This window comes from Myotis daubentonii, chromosome 6 (assembly GCF_963259705.1).
Source record: "Myotis daubentonii chromosome 6, mMyoDau2.1, whole genome shotgun sequence".
NCBI lineage: Eukaryota > Metazoa > Chordata > Mammalia > Chiroptera > Vespertilionidae > Myotis > Myotis daubentonii.
The window spans coordinates 89,477,928-89,498,499 of NC_081845.1; the positions used below are offsets into that span (position 1 = coordinate 89,477,928).

The following is a 20,572-nucleotide window of genomic DNA, read 5'->3' on the forward strand; positions in this document are numbered from 1 at the left end:
CTCCTGATCCGTAAGGCGTCCTGAGAACATCAGACCCTCGTGCAGCCATTGAGGGTCCCCAGGTGGTTTCGGTCACAGAGTGAGCACCCCCAAGCACACAGAGCTGTGTGGCCATTACCGACACAGCGTGTCACAGCGTCTTGCTAACACTCCAGCCGAGCGCCTCAGCCCATCCATTCCTTCATGCATTCAACCAATGTTTGCGGTCTCCTCCCTGCCGTGGAGAGATTTTGGGGAGACCAAACAAGCCACCTCCTTGCCCCCAAAGTGTCACTGTGACACAGGCCACCCCCGGGCTGGTTAGGCATGCACCCCGAGCACACCCCGCCACCCGACCCTCCTGAGACTTCAGAACAAGACCCCACGCAGACGATGGGCAGGTCACTCCTGCCACATCCTCCTTCCGAAAGCTCGCACTGCCCTGCACTGCCCTCCGGCCCCGGTTCACTCCCCTGCTGTCCTCTTTCTCCCACACTCTGTTTATTTTCTAGTTCCTTTCAATCCTCCCTCTGTGTCTGTGCTGCCCCCGTCCTGTCCCCTTAGTCCACACTCCCCACCACGGGGCCCTCTCGGAAGTCAGGGTGTCTCTGTAGAGGAATCCTCATCTACTCCCTGTTGGACAGCCTCTGCCTGTGGCCTGCCCAGCACCCCCAGGCGCCCGAACAAAGGAAGTGCCACTTCGGGGCCTGGGCTTGGTGGTGAGCCAGCGCAACGGGAGGCCGCGAAGTCTGGTCCTAGAACAGAGAGCCGTCCCCATCCTGGCTGCTCTCCCTATGAGCTCTGTGTCACAGAGCGAGTTACTTAACCGCTCCAGCCGAGGTGCCAGTCTGCCAAGTGGAGAGGAACTGTGTGCATCCATAGGGCTGTGCAGAGGGTTCAGTGAGCGCGTGTATGTCCAGGGCCTGCAGCAATGCCTGCCCCTCCCAGGTGCTCAGTAATGGCAGTTACCGCTCTTGGAGACGGGACCTTCATCTCACACACAGGCCCACAAGCCCACGGGGCAGAAACGCCAAGCTCTGCTTCCCTGTGGTGGGTGGGAAACCTGGCACCACACTCTGGCCTCGGTGGGCAGCATGAGGGTCCCAGTCCTATTACCAGCGCAGCACTGTGAGGCCACGGAGGCACAGGTCCTCAGCCAACAGCCCATCCACAGCCCCACCTCCTTCCAGAGACTCTCACGGCTCCTGCCTGATGCCCCTGCAGGTATAAAACCATGTTCACGCGCCTGAAGGCCCTGAAGGTGGAGATCGAGCACCTGCAGCTGCTCATGGACAGAGCCAAGGTGAAGCTGCAGAAGGAGTTTGAGGCCTGGTGGGCAGCGGAGGCCAGCAGCCTGCAGGTACGGGTGGCCGCAGGGTCCTGCGGGGGCTGGGGAAGGGCAGGGCAGTGGGGGAGGGACAGACACAGCCCACTGGGACTGCCAGGGAGGAGGGTTTCAGCACACGGGGCCACAGGCTCTCAGCCCGGGCATGAAGCAAGCGCTTATTTTGGTAACAAGGAACTCAGGTGATCTGGGCTCACTGTTTCCTTGCTCAGTGCCTGTCGCATGGAAAAGTGGGGGATGGAAGGTGCACACCCCAAACCGGTGAATCAAAACAGGGCACGCCACCATTGCATTGCATGATGTTCTCCTGTGATAACATATTAACAACACTGATTTTTTTTATTATTACAACTAGGGGCCCGGTGCACGAAATTCGTGCACTGGGTGTGGGGGGGGGGTCCCTCAGCCCAGCCTGCCCCCTCTCACATACTGGGAGCCCTCAGGCGTTGACCCCCATCACCCTCCAATCGCAGGATCGGCCCCTTGCCCAGGCCTGACGCCTCTGAAACAGGCGTCAGGCCTGGGCAGGGGACCCCCAGACCCCTCCGATTGCTGGCTCTGCCCCTTGCCCAGGCCTGATGCCTCACCAGAGGCGTAGACCCCCATCACCCTCTGATCACCTGATCGGCCCCTTGCCCAGGCCTGACGCCTCCACCAGAGGTGTCAGGCTTGGACAGGGGACCCCCATCTCCCCCCGATCACTGGCTCTGGCCCCCGCCCAGGCCTGAGGCCTCTGGCCCAGGAATCATGCCTGGGCAGGGGACCCCCATCTCCCTCTGATTGCTTGTTCCACCCCCCGCCCAAGCCTGATGCCTCTGACCCAGGCTTCAGGCCTGGGCAAGGGACCCAGGGCCGCCTTTGCCCTGCCCCCCAGCTCTTAGCTCCCCCCTGGGTTTCCAATCACTTTCAGTGGCAGGGGGCTTCTTCCTGCTTTCCCTTTCGCCTCCCTGCATTGTGCCTACATATGCAAATTAACCACCATCTTGTTGGCAGTTAACTGCCAATCTTAGTTGGCAGTTAATTTGCATATAGCCCTGATTAGCCAATGAAAAGGGTATCGTTGTACGCCAATTACCATTTTTCTCTTTTATTAGTGTAGATGATATAGATTATAAAAATGTTAGAAAATACAGAAAAACACAAAGGAGTAAAGATCACCATAAATAATGCCACCACTTAAGGAAACCAATATTATCATGTTGGATCATATTATTCCATCACATGTCTATGCATATATATTCATGTTTGTATAAAACTAGAATCGTATTGGTCTCCCGGCGGCTCAAAGGAATGTTTACTTAATTACGGAGCATGACTGCTCTTCCACGCTGTGATTTCTTTGCCAGCGTCCTACGGGCCGGCACCATTCCATCACATGGATCTGTTTTAGTCTCCTTAACTACTCCATTGCTTAATGTTTAGGTTATTTCTAGTATTTCACTGGAAACACATTTGTAGATAAACCTTTGCATATCTGAACAAATTCTTAAAAGTTCCCTATCATATAGTGAAGCTAAAATAATCTGGGGGGACTTTAGCTTAGCCCAGGTTCCAGTTGTCCTCGGGCTCCCTGGCCGTGGTGGAGGGAGTGATGACATGCACACGGTCATGTCACCTGCACAGCTGGCAGACCCGCAGGGACCATCTGACAGACAACAAAACTGATCCAAAGAAGCTATTTGCCCCAAAAGCCAGGCAGCAGCTCCCAACATGTTATCAAGTGGCCATAGGGGCCAATAATAGGGAAGAATCTATCTATATAAAACCCTAACATGCAAATAGACCAAACGGCAGAACAACCGAACAACCAAACAACCAGTCACCATGACATGCACTGACCACCAGGGGGCGCATGCAGAACATGGTGGGCATCGGCTGCTGCAGGATGGTGGAGCAGGTGAGTGGGGGCACCAGACCAAGGCAGGGCACCAGTCGCTGTCATCAGGGCAAGCCTCTGGTGGTCACTGAAAATTCTTTGCTCCCCCAGGCCGTGGTCCCGCCCAGTGCTCGCACCTGCTGCCTGTGCTGGAGCTGCTGCTCGCACCCACTGCTGGTGCCAGCGCCAGCCCCAACAGGTCGGCACCGTCAGCGGTGTGAGCAGCAGCTGCCAGCCCCTATTGCCCCTGAGGGCTTCTCCATCTCCCCCTGCTTCTGGGGGGTGATCGGGGCAGCAGCCGCCGCTCATACCTGCTGCTGGTGGCAGCCCCAATCACTTCGTACCATCAGAGGGTGCGAGCGGGGCTGGCACCGTCAGCGCGTGGGTGCAGCAGCAGTGGGAGTGGGGCTGCCAGCAGACAGAGGACTGGGGCCATGGTGGGAGGGGCCGGGGGCATGGAGGATGGGCCAAGACCTGCCCCTGTGCCCACCACAGCCTCACGACCCACAGTTCCTTTCAAGGTGCATGAATTCATGCACTGGGCCCCTAGTATTTAGATAAAATTAAACACACATGAAGACAAAAACAACACAATAACAATAAGACTGAAATACAGTTCACAAAGTATTTTAAAACGAGGTTATGGTATAATAATATGTACAGCACTTTACAAATGCATTCATGAATAAGGTGTAGGGCAGGCCCAATACTTACTATAATTTCAAAGAAATGATGACCACAATATTTCAAGATTTCTGTAACTGTAATGCGATACGAAGATCTCTCTATGATTTGTACTGGTGATGAAATCGCTGGTACTGTTAATCTGATGGTGGTTTATTGTCTACCTGTTAAATTTCAGGTAGAAGTTGGGAAAAATAAAGATATAATTGGTTCCCATCCATGTCCACTGTTCCCCAGGAAAGATCCCATCCTGGTTCGTCATCAAGAGTGAGGCACCAGCCATTGCAGCACCCAAGGGGGCTCCATGGCTGAACAGGGGTGAGGGGCATCCCGTGCGACTCAGGCCGGGTGACAGGGTCCGACAGTCTATGATTTACAGAGGCAGTGGAAGCCAGGGAGCCAAGGTGTCAGCTCCGTGGGTCCTCTGTCCACAGACGTCACTTAAACCAAAGGGGCCAGATGACCGCAGCAGGGATGACGGGCACCCTGCTGCCCGGGAACTGGCTCTGAGCAGTTTCACAGCCTGCGATGTACCCGGTGGGCGAGGCAGACGCCTTAAGCCTCAGCAGGACGTGGGAGGCGATGAGAAGCTCCCACGACAGTGTCCTGGGGGACAGGGAGCCAGTGGGAAGTGCCCCGTGCTCTCGTGCTCAGGGAGCGTCACGGGCACCCTGCCCAGGCCCAGATGAGCTGCAGCTGGAGCCCTCCCACGAGCCCTGAGTGCGGACGTGTGGTTCCAGGGCACGTGGTGGAGCTGTTCCCGCACGAGGTGCTCGGTGGTGTCCTCCCGCCTCGGGCCGCATCCCCCTGTGACCGGGGATGCAAAACCAGAAAGGACTTCGGAGAACTGTCAGCTCACATTTTATTTTATTTTTTAATATATTTTCATTGATTTCAGAGAGGAAGGGAGAGGGAGAGAGAGATAGAAACATCCATGATGAGAGAGAATCACTGATCAGCTGCCTCCTGCAGGCCCCCCCACTGGGGATCTAGCCCGCAGCCCGGGCATGTGCCCTGACTGGGAATCGAACCTTGACCTCCTGGTTCACAGGTCAACGCTCAACCACTGAGCCACGCCGGATCCCATTTTAAACATTGTTTGCTAACTGCAGGAAGGACTATGTGCTCAGTGTGGAAAACGTAGCCCAGATCACACACGGCCTGTGCCCCGCCGTCCACAGGTGATATGCAGGTGCCGGTCACTGCAGTCATCACTGTGTCTAGATTTGTTTTTCCCGCGTATGTCAGATGTACCAACTTCCATAGCTAGTTCTTTCCCCGTAAGAACTAAGCCAGGGCCCTTCCCCATCCTCAGACTCAGGCTAACACCGTGCGACTCTGCTTGGCCCACAGGTGGACCCTCTGGCAGGGAACTCACCCAGTCACACGCAGCCGCTCCCACCCAGGCCCGGACCCCAGCATGAGAGGCCCCCGCTTCTCTCTAACCAGAGGTAAGAGGAGAGCCCGGCTGACAGGGTTGGGGCGCCCCGAAACGGCTCCCCACTGTCCTCCTGGCCGCTCGGCTGCTCTGAGGTCTCTGTGGGAGGAGCAGTCACTCTGTTAAGTCATGTGTGGACACCAGGCAGTGGCTTCCTGGCTTGTTTGGGCGCCCCCCACCCCCACCCCCAGTCCTTCCCCAGCTCTGACGCTGCAGACCCACTGCCATGGCAACAAGAGAGCCCTGGCCGCACAGGCCCGGTCCAGTGCCTGAGCAGGGAGAGGGGTCGGCAGTGGGAGGGCAGGGTGGTGGGGAGAGTGGGTGTTGGCGGCAGGGCAGAGGGTAGTCAGCCTGCCAGACGCCAGCCAGGAGCTCTGGTAAAAGGCTGTGAGGACAGATGCGGGCGGTGCCCCTGAGGGTGAGGATGGCCCAGAGCCAGTTTCCCGAATGTCGCCCTGACCCAGCAGGGACCCGCCTCCCCACACACTGCCTTGGAGGGCAGGTTCCTCCTCACACCACCCACGGCATCATCTCTCCAACCACACAGCTCAGGCGGTATAGCCAGTGCCGTGTGCCCCGGCCACCTGCAGCCCCAGACGGAGAGCACCTCCTCCCTACCCCCCACCCCCACCCCCCACAGCAGAGGCCAGGCAGGGTGGGGCCTTGCTCTACCACCTGGGAGCCGCCTCTGACGGGTGAAGGGCAGCGGGGCTCTCTGGTTGGGGAGCGTTGGGGGAGGGGCTGTCAGACCGTCCCTGTGATGGGATGGGGCGGGCTGGCACTCCACCTCTGGCATTCTTCTCAACAACCCAAACCCAAGCCAAGTCGTGAGGAAAGCAGCAAGGCCCGTGGAGGGGCGTTCTCCAGGCCCCCCTCCCCTCCCCTCCCCCTCGCCAGTCCTCCCCAGGGCTGCCAAGGAACCGGCCACAGACACAAGGAGCCTGAGCAGATGCGGTGACTAGAACCGTGATGTGCTGTCCCAGATGGGGCCCTGGACCAAAAAGCACATTCCAACAAAAAACCGAGAAAAGCCGGCCCGGCCAGTGTGGCTCAGCGGTTGAGCATTGCCTCATGAACCGAGAGGTCACCAGTTTGATTCCCATTCAGGGCACATGCCCGGGTTTGGGGCTCCATCCCTAGTGGGGGGCGTGCGGGAGGCAGCCAGCCGATCAATGATCCTCTCCCATCACTGATGTTTCTATCTCTCTCTCTCCCTCTCCCTTCCTTCTGTCCATCTCACCCCCAAGGAGTCCCCCCAGTTGAGACTTTCCCAAAGGATATGCTGAATCGTCCTCAAAGCTCTTCCCAGCAGCGGGCCCTTGGGCAAGCCAGCTCCCCCTCTGGGATTCCCTCTCTCTGTCAGATGCTCTATGACAGATGAGTGTCCCAGTGCCACCGAGGAGCCGCTGGAGCGAGAGAGCGCGCCCGCCGGGTGTCTGCACCCGGGCTCCAGCGAGGCCGCTGCTGATGGACTCGGCGGGCAGGGCCACTCCGCTCCAAGTTTCTCTGAAAGAAACCGGAGTCCGTCACCTCCCGAGGGTGTGCAGAGCCTGCCGGCTGCACACACTAAATTCACGGCTCTGAATGGCAACCGGGAGGTCTAATTGATATAAATATTGCTTATTAATCCTTATTAAGAAAGATAATAAGTTCTGGTGGCTGGTATGTTCTCTCCAGAATAAATAGCAACATGAGAAATGAATTCAGCGTCAGGCTGGCTGGTCAGGAGAGGGGACAAAAGTAATTTGTTACATGAGGGATCAGACACCGGGCGATGGCATGGGTGCCCCCGGGGCAGCTTAGGGACCAGCCTCCGCATCGTGCCATGCTCCTGCCTGAGCTGGTCGTGGCAACGGGCTGGGCATCGGGACTGCAGGGCCTTCTCCGCCATGGTGTGGTCACCAGGCCCTTCTGCCCGGCCCTGTCCAGCTCTGCCCCTTCCATCCACTCCCCACCCTCCACAGTTTGGCTCCTGTGCACACTCCCTGAAATCTTAGAACAGGCTCCTCTGGGAAACCATTGAGTCATTGACGCATTTGTGTGCCAATGACTCGGTCCTGTAAGGTTTGCTACAGCTTCCAAGCTGACCTGGACCCTTCTCTCCTTCCCTCCTCACCCTCCCTGCCCCCGCACCAAGAACTCCAGTTCTAGCCCAAAGAATTGGCCTCTGTTCCCTAAAGAAGAGCACGCAGAGCCTGCCACCTTGTGGCTGCCTCTGGTCCTGCAGCTGCCTTCCAGCCGGCCCACACACTCAGTGGGGAGGCTCTGGGGTGCTGGGAAATACTAGTGAGCAGCCCGGGCTCTGATTTCCTTTCCTGCCTGTTTGGCCCACCGCCCTGACCTGAGGAGGCAGGCCCAGGGGAGAAGCCCCGCTGCTGGGAGAGACGGGAGGGGCTGAGGGCTGCGGCGGAGGACGGAGGACAGGGCTGCACTCATGGGCGGGACCGCAGGTTGTCAGGCCTATGGAGTTCCTTGGACTCGGTGCAGATGTGGCAAAGCTGGTGCACCTGTCTCGAACCCTGGCCTGCCTCGGTCTGAGTGTTCCCTGTAAAAGGAAGGTTCTGACCAGGAGACTCTTCAGGCCTCTTCCAGCTCTGACGTGTGTGTAGGCAGGACCCTCCCAAGGCCAGAGAGAGAGGACCCTACCCTGACCCTGGCATGGGGACGGTTTTGGCCACTGGCCCTTTACCTCCCAGTGGGTGCTCCTGGGATCTGCTATTTGCAGCCAAGAATCCAATGCCAGGCCAATATACCAGGCAGCCTAGTAAAATGGGCAAATTGCGTGTGCGTGAGCTGTTGGATCTGATGCCTCACTCAGGAAGCACAGTGCTGGTCAGCTGGGGCCTCCTAAGGGCAGTTGGTGTGGCCAGGGAAACGCCACACGTCTCCAGTGTGCTCCCCCAGAACACCAGAGGGGGGCCCAGTTAATAAAGCATCGTGGCCGAGAGCATGATTGGGTCCAGATTCGGCCACTGACCAGCTGGGTAACTTTTAGAATTTTTTAAACTTCTCTAAGCCTGAGTTTTCTCGTGTATATAATGGGGATAATGAGGCTATTGCAGAGCACACTGCCAGGACCTGGTGTGCAGACCGTGTCTATGAATGACATTTGTGATCTTCGTTCTTTTCGTTCAACTTGCATACCCAGTACATGCAATGCTCCAATATGAAAATTAATGTATAAGCCCTCGTCATGGACTGAATGTTTGTGTCCCCCCCAAAATTCGTATGTTGAAAATCTAACCTCAATGTGATGGTATTTGGAGATGGGGGGGGAGGATCTTTGGGAGGTGATTATATCATGAAGGTGGAGCACTCATGAACAAGATTAGTGCCCTTACAGGAAGAGGCCAGAGAGCCCGCTCACTCCCTTCCCAGGGAGGGACACAACAGAAGTCAGCAGTCTGAAACCCAGAGAGGGCTCTCACCAGAGCCCAGCCCTGCTGGCACTCAGACCTCAGGCTTCCAGCCTCCAGAACCGTGAGAGACGAATTCCCACAGCCACCCGGTCTGCGGCACGTTGTTATAGCAGCCTGCCCTGACTCAGACAGGAATGGGCACCAGAAGTGGTGCTGCTACAGCAAAAACCAAAAGATGCTGAAACAGCTGTGAAACCAGGTAATGGGTCGAGGCTGGAAAGCTTTGAAGTGCAGAAGAAGCCGAGATTGTCCTAAAGGGACTTTTAAAACCAATTCTGGGAAGGGCTCATAATGGACGGAGAAGAGCTGTGGAGGAAGCTCCCGTCTTTTAGAGAAGAGACATAATGGTGTCCAGAATGTTGGTAGAAATTGGGTGGTAAAGTTCATTCTGAGGTCTCGGGCAGAAATGAGGAGCGTGCTATCTGAAGGACAGGCAGACCTTGTAATACGGTGGCAAAGAACTCGGCTGAGCTGTGTTCATGTTCCAGTATTTGTGGAAGGTCCAGTTTACAGGTGATGAAACTGGTGTTAGCCAAGGAGACTTCGAAGCGAAGTGTGGAAGGAATGGCTTGGCCCCTCCTGGCTGCTTAGAGTGAAATGTAAGAGAGTCATGACTTGAAGGTGACCTTATTAAGCAAAAATGACTGGAATGTACATATTTGGAGACTCCTCCGCCTGTCCAAGCTGCAAAAGCTAAGCAAGTGTCTCCAGAAGAGAACCCCAGGGTGCGGCCGAGCGACCACAAGATGAGTGTGGGCGTGACCCGGGGACGGGATCGGCCGCCCCACCAGGAGCACTGACACGGTGAGCTGAGGAGGAGGAGCGGGGACGGGACGAGGCAGGCTGCCGGACTTCCTGGATTTTACGGGATGGAACCACAGCGCTACTCTGCCGTGAACACCACCGTTCCTCCAGCAAGAGGAGAATGACCCCAAAGGCCATTCAGAGCCTCAGGGCTGCCCCCTGTTTCAAAAGGAGGGCCCACCGGCTTGCTTTCCACAGGCCAACGCTGGGGGACACGCAGCAGAACCGTGAGGGCATGACCCCGGCCCAGCAGAGCCTGGCTGATCACCCCACTGGGACCAACGGGCAGATCATCAAGCCGAAGAGGATGATGGTTGAGCCTTAAGGTCTCCTGGTGTTGGCCTTGCGAGGATTTAGACTCCCTGAGGACCCATCACCTTCCTTATTTCCTGTCCTCCCTTTTGGAAGGGGAAGGTCTATGCCCGTGGTGGGCAAACTGCGGCTCGCGAGCCACATGCGGCTCTTTGGCCCCTTGAGTGTGGCTCTTCCTAAGCCTTAGGAGTACCCTAATTAAGTTAGTAACAATGTACCTACCTATATAGTTTAAGTTTAAAAAATTTGGCTCTCAAAAGAAATTTCAATCGTTGTACTGTTGATATTTGGCTCTGTTGACTAATGAGTTTGCCGACCACTGGCCTTTGCTGAGCCTGTCCCCGCACAGCTGGAGGGCAATTTTGCCTCAGGATGAAATGAATCAAGAGTGCCTTGCGTCTCACCCAGAGCTGATTAAATGCTATTCAGATGAGACTTTGGACTTTAGGCTTAGTGTTGATGCTGGAACAAGCTAGGAGGGGGGGGGGGGGGCGGGAAGGATGGAATGAGGACATGAATTTGGGGGCATCGGGGGTGGGATGTTACAGACGAATGTGCCTCCCAAACTGGTATGTTGAAACCTAACCCCAGTGTGCTGGTACTTGGAGATGGGGTCTTTGGAGGTGATTAGGCCCTGAGGGTGCAGGCCTCGTGAGTGAGATCAGTGCCCTGATAAGAGGCCAGAAAGCTCGCTCACGCTTTCCCCCACGTGAGGACACAGTGAAAAAGACTCTCACAGAAGCCCGACGCGCTGGCACCCTGAACTCCGACTCCCAGCCTCCAGAACTGAGAAATCACTTCCTGTTGCTTAAGCCTCTCCCCACCCCCTCCCCCATCCCCTAGACCAGTGATGGCGAACCTATGACGTGTATCAGAGGTGACACGCGAACTCATTTTTTTGGTTGATTTTTCTTCGTTAAATGGCATTTAAATATATAAAATAAATATCAAAAATATAAGTCTTTGTTTTACTATGGTTGCAAATATCAAAACATTTCTATATGTGACATGGCACCAGAGTTAAGTTAGGGTTTTTCAAAATGCTGACACGCCGAGCTCAAAAGGTTCGCCATCACTGTTCTAGACTGTGGTTTGCTGTTCTGGCAGCCTGACCTGATTAGGACGTTCACGACAGAGGGTTCTGGGCTCCTGGCCCAGTCCGCTCGGGCTGCCCTCGCCAAACACCCCACAGAAATGCATTTATTTCTCAGTCTGGAGGCGGAATCGGAGTCTGGGGAGAGCCCGGTTCCTTGCTGTGTCTTCACATGATAGCAAGAGCTCTGGTCTCCCCACCCTCATCATTTCATCCAAACCTCCCAAAGGCCCCATTGCAAACAGCACCGTACTGAGGGTGAGGGCTTCAATATATGAATGGTGAGGGGAGCCAAAGATTCGGTCCATACAGCTCCTAACCACAGACCCTGAGTTTGTTGCTCCCTGGTAAACCTCCTCCCATCCTTCTCATCTGTGGGTTTGGTCTTTACCGCAGTGTGTATAGCAGGAAAATCCTGCCCTCGCCTCGCCCCATCCTGCCCAGCCCGGAGGAGACGGGCCCTCGTGCCTCCCTGGACGACAGGTCTGTGATCTTCCCCTCTCACGCCTGTCACTGCCCCACCTGTAGGCAAACTGGGTGGAAATCATCGGTCTGCCTCCCCCACAGCCTGAGGAGCCCCTTGTCCGGTGGCCGCACACAGAGCCCAGGGCTGGCCGCCGCTCTGGCACCCGAGTCCCCCAGGGTCGCTGGGGCCCTGTATGCGTGCTTCCTGTCTCCTGTGAATAGATGTACGTGGGGCCATTCAAGGGAAGAAGAGCCAGCCCAGGGACCGTCCCAACATGGGCCGCGAGCCCCCGTAGAGCCCCTAGGCAGGGAGGGCAGAGTGGACAAGCCTGGCCTCAGACCTGTGAGCCACTCATTCCAGGCCTCTCCCAGCACCCGCTCTGTGCCCTCTGAGTAGAAGGCCCGCACGCCCTTCATCTGGCAGGTGCCACTCTCCTCCCAAAGTGTCCCAGGGTGAACTCCACCGGGCTCCTCCCTGTCCCCAGAGAGGACGGACACCACCCCCCCCCCCAGCTCCCAGCCCCCTGCTGTGACTGCCTTAGCACTCCTGGCTGAGCTGCAGCTGGAATGCTGACAAAAGACGACTTGTGATAATGAGCACCTTATTACATACAGGAGGGAGTGGGGACTGTCACCTGCTGTGGAGGGGCAGGTGTGAGGGTGGCAGCTTGGCAAGGCCAGGAGAGCACATTACTCTGAATTTTCTTAAGGGAGATTTTATATGGAGACGTTGGAGGGAGAAAGAGGAGGGAGAAGGCCGCCTATGTCCCTCCCTTCCCTCCTAAGGGGATTTCCAGTACTTCTTACAAATCTCATTGGCCAGGACCTGGTCACCTGGCCACATCGCTGCAAAGGAACTTGGGAGATGTAGTTTTTAGCTGTGCAGCTCACTTGGCTAAATATTATGGCTCTGTTTTTAAGGAGAGAGGGGAGAATAGTTATCCCTGCCTCAGGGACAACTGGGTAATCTGTGGTGGGGATGGGACACACTGGTGAGACAGCCCAAGGCACATGACATCTAAATTGGGTGCTGGAGGAGCTAGGTCCCAGGTCAAATGGGCTTTGTTCGGGTAAGCTGGGGAACGAGGAAGAGGGGGTGTGACGAAGGGTGGAGAAGGTGGTGAGGACATGACACAATTGCATGCAAAGGTTTGCTGTGGCTGCTGCACAGATAAGGGGGAGGGAGGGAGGAGGAGGCGATTGGTCCTCATGGCCTCCTGGGTGACATGGAGTCACTGAAAATGGAAAAGCGCTTGGGAAAGGTAAGCGCTGAGTCCAAACATAAGGGGCAGTAAAGTGTGACCTGTGGTTGTCCCCAGCATCCCTGAGAGGCGGGCCTCGTCCGTCCCCCTCACCGGAGACAGCCAGACGGATTCCGACATCCTGGCATTCATCAAGGCCAGACAGAACGTTCTGCAGAAGAAATGTAAGTGCCCCTTCCTCCAGGGCCACGGGGCCCCCCACTCCGCTCTGCTCCCCAGGGGGAGGCTGGAGCTAGCACCGAGGCCCGAGGGAAGCAGGAAGCGCCCTGCACGGTCCTGAGGCCACGGGACTGGCCTGGTGCCCATTTCCGCGTGCCCGGCCTCTGCATCCTCTGGAGAGAGCCCCACACGCAGCATCAGAAGCCCCCAGACAGGCCGGAGGGTGGGCAGCCCGGCTGCTCCTGCCCGGCTTGGCAAAGCCTCTCTCCTCTTCCAGGTGGTCAGCTCCCTTTGCCCCCTGACCCCAAAGCCAGCGATCCCTGGCTGGGTCCTCGCCACACAGGAGGGCTGAGTGGAGGCCTGGCCTGTGGCGTCCCTGGCTGGAAACGCCAGTTCTCCTGCAGGTGTGGCCTCGCCAATGAGGTGTCCAATGAGTGTAAGCAGACTTGGAGGCCCAGGCCTGGGGCCATGGAAGTTACAGAGAAACGTGTGTGGCCCATCAGACAACAGGTGGGGGAAGAGCAGGCCCTTCCCACCTTCCTCACGGAGCCGCTGTGGACAGGCCTCCTCCCGCCTCCCTCTCCTGAGACCAGGCCAGGCAGGCTTAGGGTCACTTCAACGTCAGCGGGCTCCGTGGTGGATGAGAGGCAGACCTGGGGCGCAGCATGACTGACACTGGCCCTGAGGGCCAGCACCCCGAGGAAAGGGTGGCCTTTGCCGTGCTGTGCTCACCGGGATGCCAGCCCACATACATCCCGTCTTCACTGGTAGGGTCAGCACCATGGGCACCTGGCCAGGGCCTGTCTGAGACCTGAGAGTCCGCTCTGCCAGCAGCCTGCTGGGGCACCGTGACCTCACCGCTGGCTTCCTCTCAGCCTCAGTCTCCTTGTCTAAAGAGAAGAAGGAAAAAAATGAATTTGGATTCGGTGATCTCCGAGGACCCATCTACTCCCCATATACTCTAGCGACGTGTATCGGACACTGAATAGTTTGCACAGCCGGTCGGTGAATGAACACGACAGTTATTGGGCATCTCCTGTGTGCCAGGCACTGTACCAGGGCTGGGCCCTGGCAGTGAACTAGACAGAGGGCCCTCGCCCTGACTTAGCTCAGTGGGTAGAGCATCAGCCTGTGGACTGAAAGGTCCCGGGTTTGTTTCTGGTCAAGGGCACATGCCCGGGTTTCGGGCTCCATCCCCGGTAGGGGGCGTGCAGGAGGCAGCCGATCGATGGTTTTCTCTCATCATTGATGTTTCTAGGTCTCTCTCCCTCTCTGAAATCAATACAAATATATATTTTTTAAAAAGACAGAGTGCCCTCGACATTCCAGGAAGAGGGAGGAGACGGATGGGCACGCCAGCTAGCACCTAGACCCTGTGAAGTGCAGATGAGTGCAGTGAACCAGCCAAATACGCAACGTTGCAGAGAGCAACGGGGAGGCTGCGCTTCGCTGGGAGGGTGGTGGGGAGGCTCCCTGCGGGAAGAGCTTTACCCTCACAGCTGAACAGTGAGAAGGGAGCAGCGTGGTGCTCTCGGGTGAGCCGGCCCAGCGGAGAAGCAGAAATGAAGAGCGCTGAAGGGAAGGAGCCTGGCTTGGCCATGAGTGGCTGGAGGGTGAGCGAGGCAGCAGGGTCAGGTCCAGCGTCCCTGTGGGGCTCTGGCTTCTATCACAGGTGCAGGGGGAGCTCTCTGAGGATGTGCCCCGCGGCGGGCAGGTGTGCCTACTGCTTTGGAAAGTCACTCTGGCTGTCGTGCGTGGCTTGGGTTAGAGGGCCAGGAGGAGCCATTGTCAGGCGCCTGGGAAGGTCCAGGTCAGGGTGAGGGCAACCTGGACTCACAGCGAACTGGGCGTGGGTGGGAGAGAGGGAGGAGAGCCCGGGGGTCCCAGGTTTCTGATCTGAGCAGCCAATGGGATGGTGGTGCCATTTTCCCAGGGAGAGAGGCAGGGGGGTCTGGAGGACTCGGAGCTCGGGTTGGCCCATTCGGAGTTCAGATGGGTGTGTGTGCCCAGAGGAGATGAGAAGGCAGCTGCACTTGAAGCTGGAGCCTGCGGGAGGTCTGGGAGGTGTGGAATGCCGGGCACTGCGCTGTGTAAAATCCCTCGTTGCTGACAACAGATCCTTAGGCCTGGCGACATTTAGAGGTGCAGCCAGAGACACTGAGAAGGCTCAGGGCCAGGCCAGCCGGTGGCTGAGTGAGCGACGCCTCAGGCAGGTCGCAGGAGAGTGGGCTCCAAGGGGGATGGCCGTGGAGCCCAGTGCTGCTGCGAGTCAGCAGGCGCAGCACACGGATCACTGGCCGGGGCGTGTCCAGGTGGCCCTGGCCTTGGTGGCCCTGGCCCAGCGCCCTTCTGAGTGGGGCTGGGAGAGCAAAAGCCTGTGGTTGTAGTGGTGGAGGAGGGGACGGGAGGGGAGAAAGCAGAGACCGTGAGTGAAGTGGTGACGAAGCAACAAAGGAAATTGACGACATGGACCAGAGAACCAGACTGCAGGGGAAATTCTGAGGAGGTGCGGGATGCGGAGTCTGGGCCATAAATGGAGAAAGAGACTGGGTTTGGGGCAGGGAGGTCCAACTGTCATTTCTCCCGTCAAGAAGTCCTGGAGTGAGGAACAATGTTTTAAATCACGTTTCCTCGGCTTTTGTACACATGACAGAGGCTCTGCCTCCAACCCTCTCGGAAGAGAAGAGCCTCGCCCACGGCCGGGGTCAGGATGGCGTCTCCCTGCAGCTCGATGCCCAGGCGGCGCGGCAGCCGGGCTGCAGGGCGAAACACTGGCTAAAACGGGTGCGACGCGTTACCAGTTTCGCACTCTGTACGTTACTCCATCCCAGGCTTCCAGCACTCCCGTGAGGCATACGGAGCCCTCTGACAGGCGAGGAGACTGAGGCACGCAGACGTCGAATCGCTTGCCCCTTGAGCAGTGGTTTTCTGCGCCTCCCCTGGGCCTGCCGTCCTGCAAGGCCCTGCTGGCCCCTGGGGCCCCCGCAGCCGGGAGCTTTGTTCTCCGAACGAACAGCAGCCTGGAAGTCATTCCTCAAAACAAACAAGTTCGAGGGTTCAGTTTTCATTCTTCAGGGAAGAAAAACAACCATGGGGCTGAGACAGGATGACAAGGGCCCCTCTCCTGCCGGGTCAGCCGACCGGCCAGCAGGTGCCTCCTCTGTGGACGCGGCAGATGGCCCAGGTCCCACCGCACAGCACTTGCGACGCAGCCCACTTATCAGCCTCCCTGTCAGGCAAACACGCAGGCCAGGCGCAGGCCCCTTCCCCGGCCAAAGCAAACACGTCCCTCTCCTCGGCTCCCTCTGCCCTCGATCTAGGGGCCCGCCTGTCTGGGCTTCTCAGAGAGCTCATTATGGGGGATTTGTGACTGTCGCCGCCGGGAGCCAGGGCCCAGAGAGGGTGATTTAGCGTAAGTCTCCCGCGGGCTCTCAGACCTCAGCAAGGGCCGGCGAATCGATTTGATTTAGGATCCACGGGAGGCTGTGGGACGTTTCAATCCCCGCCGGGGGCACCAGCAGACAGGTACACATTTCCCGGAGGAGGCGTCAGTCACCGCGGTGTCAGGTCCGCTGCTTCTAACTCCAAGGACGGCTTTACAGTCCACGGAGATGAGGTTAAATCCTTTCTAGAGTGTTTTCCGTCTCCCTTCACCCCTGAGTTTGGCAGTGTTTCCCTCTGGACAGGAACCGTGGTGTGACCCCCGCTGGTGCCTGGAAGGGCTCGGTCTGAGTGCCTCTGTGTCCCCACCGCCCGCCCCACCGTCTCCACCCTGGGGAACCTCCAGCGCCCTCTCCCCTTTGCTCTGGAGCCTTCCGTGTGGAAAGACAGGAACATGGAACTTTAGGGAAGAGACCGAAACGCAAGGGCCATCTCCGCCCCATGTGACCTCACCAGCCTCCCTCTCACCGGTCAGGGTCCGATTCCGCCTTTGCCCGTGGGCAGCGTCTCCTGAATAATGTCCGTAGTCACCGGGAGCTGAGCAGGGGTGCTGAGACCTGGTCCGCACAGCGAGGTGCGGTGTTTCCAGGGGTTTATCTGTAGCAGCGCCCTCCATTCCGGGACCCCACAGCCACAAAGTCTAATACGGAGGGACAGCTCCATCTAACGGGGCTCACGCAGTAAACCATGCCCTGCACACGGCACCTTTCCCTGGGGCTGTGGTCTGTCTTTGTGCAGAACCGTCTTGGAGTCCGTGCCCCCTGAGCCAGCCTGTGGCTCTTCTCCACGGCCCCACCCCCGTCATCACGGCCCCGTCTGGGGGGCAGTGACAGTCCTGGGGGGGAGCTGGCTCAGCCGCCGCTCCTGGCCCCCTGCTTGTCAGTGTGCAGAGGGAGCATCAGACCGCTGACCCGGCCAGCAGCCGCCCGGGGGTGGGCCCCGTACCTGCCCCTGCCAGTCCTTGGAGCAGAGAGGAAAGCAGTGGGTCTCGGCACTGTTGGCCCATGGGAGTCACCTGGCCCACCCCGGAGACTCTGATTTCAGCTGCCCCAGGAGTGGCCCGGGCTTCGGTTCCCAACGCCCAGCAGAGCTGGGAACCAGGTGCAGAGCGACTGGGACATGTCACCTGCGTGGACTCGGGTGTGCCTGCCGGTCCTCCGTCCTTCAGTGAGGACAGCTGGGGCTGCTCTAAACAGAGACCAGCTGGGTGAACAGTGAGGCGGCCGGTGCTGCACACAGAATTAGACCTGAGGGGCCGAGGGCTCTCGCCTTGAATTGTTCTCCACCTCGATCTCCCAGCTTCTCCCACGTCCAGTCCAGTGTGTCACGGAGAAGCGTGGATTCTTCCTCGGCAGCATCAAGCAGGCCACACCCCCTCCCCACCCACTGCAGGTCCCCCGGCCGCGCCTCGGCTGCCGCTGCCTCACCCCCCAATCTCTCCGCCTGCTGCAGGCTCTGCTAAACACTGTGTTCATTACTCTGCCCAAGAATCTTCAGAAATTCCCTTTTGCTCCTGTGGTGATAGCGAAACCTCAGGCAGATTAACTAACGGCATGTGGCTCGTACCAGTTCCCCTCGCACTTGAATGCCCCGCTGAGTCTAGGGGCTTCGTTGAAACACGGATTCTGGTCCAGTGAGTCTGGGTGGGGCCCAAGGTTCTGCGCTTCTTGGCGAGCTCCCGGGGATGCCAGGCTGCTGGTCCCTGGACCACATCTCAAGAAGCCAGGAGCCACGCCAGTCCCGTGTTTTCCCAGGTATTAGGAAAGGAGGAGAGTGAGGCCCAGAGAACTAACACGATTTTCCCAATGTCACGGGCATCACAGGTAGGGGACCATCCTGGCTAGAACCCAGGGGCTCTGGTTCTTCATCCAGAGAAGCCTTCTCCACGCCCAGCCATGGGGGGGTGACAGGCGGGCCGTGTGGTCAGAGGGGCCGGCCGGAGCCGACCCAATACCTGGAGCAAAGAGCAGGGAGAGGCCCTGAATGAAGCAGGAGAGCCCGTGAGAGGCCTGGGGTCGGAGCGTGAGTGTTGGTTCTGGCCCAGGGCAAAGAGGGCTTCTTCCTACCGAGCCTGGGGAGTAGCTGAAGCCCTGGGAGCCGGGAACTGAGAGGGGCACTGCCCGAGGCCCCCTCACCCTTCAATCCCGGAGAAGCCGGTGCCCCTGCACAGCCTAACCAAGAGCATCCGGTCTCCTTTCAGGTTTCCAGTGAGTGTCCAGTGAGAACGAACGACAGACGACGGCCGCCCCTCACTCACCCTGGCTTCAGCAGTGACCTGCTGGGAGCAGCTCGGGACTTTGATTTCAATGGAGGAGACTGTTTCTTTAGGGCTGGTGTCCGGGAGGCTGCCGGGAGCTGGGGCCACTTTGCTGTGGGCGCTGGAGCGGCTGGCAGGCTGGGCGGGGCCAGGGAGCTGGGGCCGGACAAGGGCTGCTGCTCACTCACAGACATGAAGTAGCACCAGGTAGTGCAAGGGCTCACATGGGTGGGACAGGGGGAATAATAGTCATTTCCAGCTATTTTCCAGCCTACCCTCTGCCACAGGAACGCCTAGGGCAGGCCAGGCGGGAGGCTGGAGCCCAAGGCAGGGCAGTGGAATGCAGGGCATCGTGAGGGCCAGTTCCAGTATCTCGGCCATCACCCTGATGCCCGGCTGACCCGTAGGCAGCATCGGCATGAGCTGTGTCTCCAGGGAGCCACCCACCCTGCGGTCTAAGGACATGGCAGCACCCAGAGAGCCGCGGATGGCTCAGGAGCTCCGCAGTGTGGGCGCCCTGGGGCACTGCAGGATTGGGGCTGAAACTCCCACTCCCACCAGGAAATAGCTGCCGGGTCCTGTCTCAGCGAGGCTCCCAGCACTCCAGGCCCTGGCACCTGGTGCAGAGCCTGCGGAGGGTGGGCCAACCCTTAGGCAGCGGCGAGTGGGGGCTGCGGTCAGGGAGAATGAACGGAGAGGGAGAGGAGTGGCGCCTGGAAATGAAGCTCGCAGAATAAACGTGCTTGTCCGCTGCTCCTGTTCTCTCCTTCCCAGGGGCTTATTTCCCTCCTCTCAGGGCCGGCTGAAAGGGTCATGCAGGAGAAGAGGGGTCCCTGAATTTCAAAGCTGGGCAGGCCCCACAGGCCCCTCTAATCCACACCCTCATTTACATAATCAGGGAACTGAAGCAAAGGGGAGGCTCTGGCTTGTTGATATGCGTCTAGTTAGTGACAAAAGTCCCCTCCTTGGGGGGCTTTCCCTGATCACCCCAGCTAGAGGTACCCCTAGTTACTCTCTAACCCAGGGGTCCTCAAACTACGGCCCGCGGGCCACATGCAAATACAAATATTGTATTTGTTCCCATTTTGTTTTTTTACTTCAAAATAAGATATGTGCAGTGTGCATAGGAATTTGTTCATAGTTTTTTTTTAAACTATAGTCCGGCCCTCCAACGGTCTGAGGGACAGTGAACTGGCCCCCTGTTTAAAAAGTTTGAGGACCCCTGCTCTAACCCATGACTATGTTTTATTTTCTTCATCACTGTCTGATGTATCATCTTTATTTGCTTATATTCTGTGGTCTGCAGTCCCCCACCCACAGGACTAAAAGCTCCCTGGCAACAGGGACCTGTCTGTCTTGCGCTCACAGGTCCCCAGCACGAGTCAGTACTCAGTGACTCCTCTTCAGTGGGTGAGTGGGGGTCAGAGCCCAGAGCCCCTGCTTCTCAGCTGGTGCCTCCCCGCGGCTTGGTGCTGGCTCTGTGGCTGAGGCCCGAGGGCCGGGTGCAGTCTCTCTGGCTCACTTCTGGCTCACAGTTCAATGGCACATAGTACCAACTGAAAACTAGACAACACATATATAAAACAATGGCTTTCAGATGTTGGAAAAAAGGCAGGAGAGGACATTGATACCCAAGAGAAGAGAATCAAATGAGGAGGCCCTGTGACTATGATGGCCCCAACTCACTACCTGCAGAGTCCAGGCTGCAGTTCCGGAGGGGAGCCAGGTGGTGCCTTGTGATTGAGGAAATGGAGCTGGCAGACCAGGGAAGCCAAGGGGGCTTAAATTTACAAGAGAGTACCAGAGGTGAATGAGCTGAAGGGAAAGGGGGGGGGGGCGGTGAAGGAGGGAGAAGGGGAGAGAGAGGGGAAGAGGTATGATAAAGATGATAGAGATAGTGATAGAGATAAAGAGTCATGGCTGGTTTGGCAAAGTGGATAGAGTGTCGACCTGCAGACTGAAGGGCCCCAGTCAAGGGCATATGCCCAGCTTGCAGGCTCCATATCCAATGGGGTCATGCAGGAGGCAGCCGATCAAT

General features: G+C 57.9%; 1 protein-coding gene across 1 annotated transcript in view; it reads left to right on the forward strand.

Annotated features, from left to right (window-relative positions):
* The window catches only part of LOC132237632 (kinesin-like protein KIF6), an 85,327-nt gene extending 66,225 nt beyond the window's left edge, over positions 1–19,102 (forward strand). The window contains exons 6-11 of the mRNA XM_059702259.1: positions 1,204–1,339; positions 5,238–5,335; positions 11,347–11,433; positions 12,735–12,841; positions 13,114–13,272; positions 18,942–19,102. Coding sequence (XP_059558242.1) covers positions 1,204–1,339; positions 5,238–5,335; positions 11,347–11,433; positions 12,735–12,841; positions 13,114–13,272; positions 18,942–19,102 — 748 coding nt within the window. The remainder of the gene's footprint in view (positions 1–1,203; positions 1,340–5,237; positions 5,336–11,346; positions 11,434–12,734; positions 12,842–13,113; positions 13,273–18,941) is intronic.
* Positions 19,103–20,572: the final 1,470 nt, after the last annotated feature.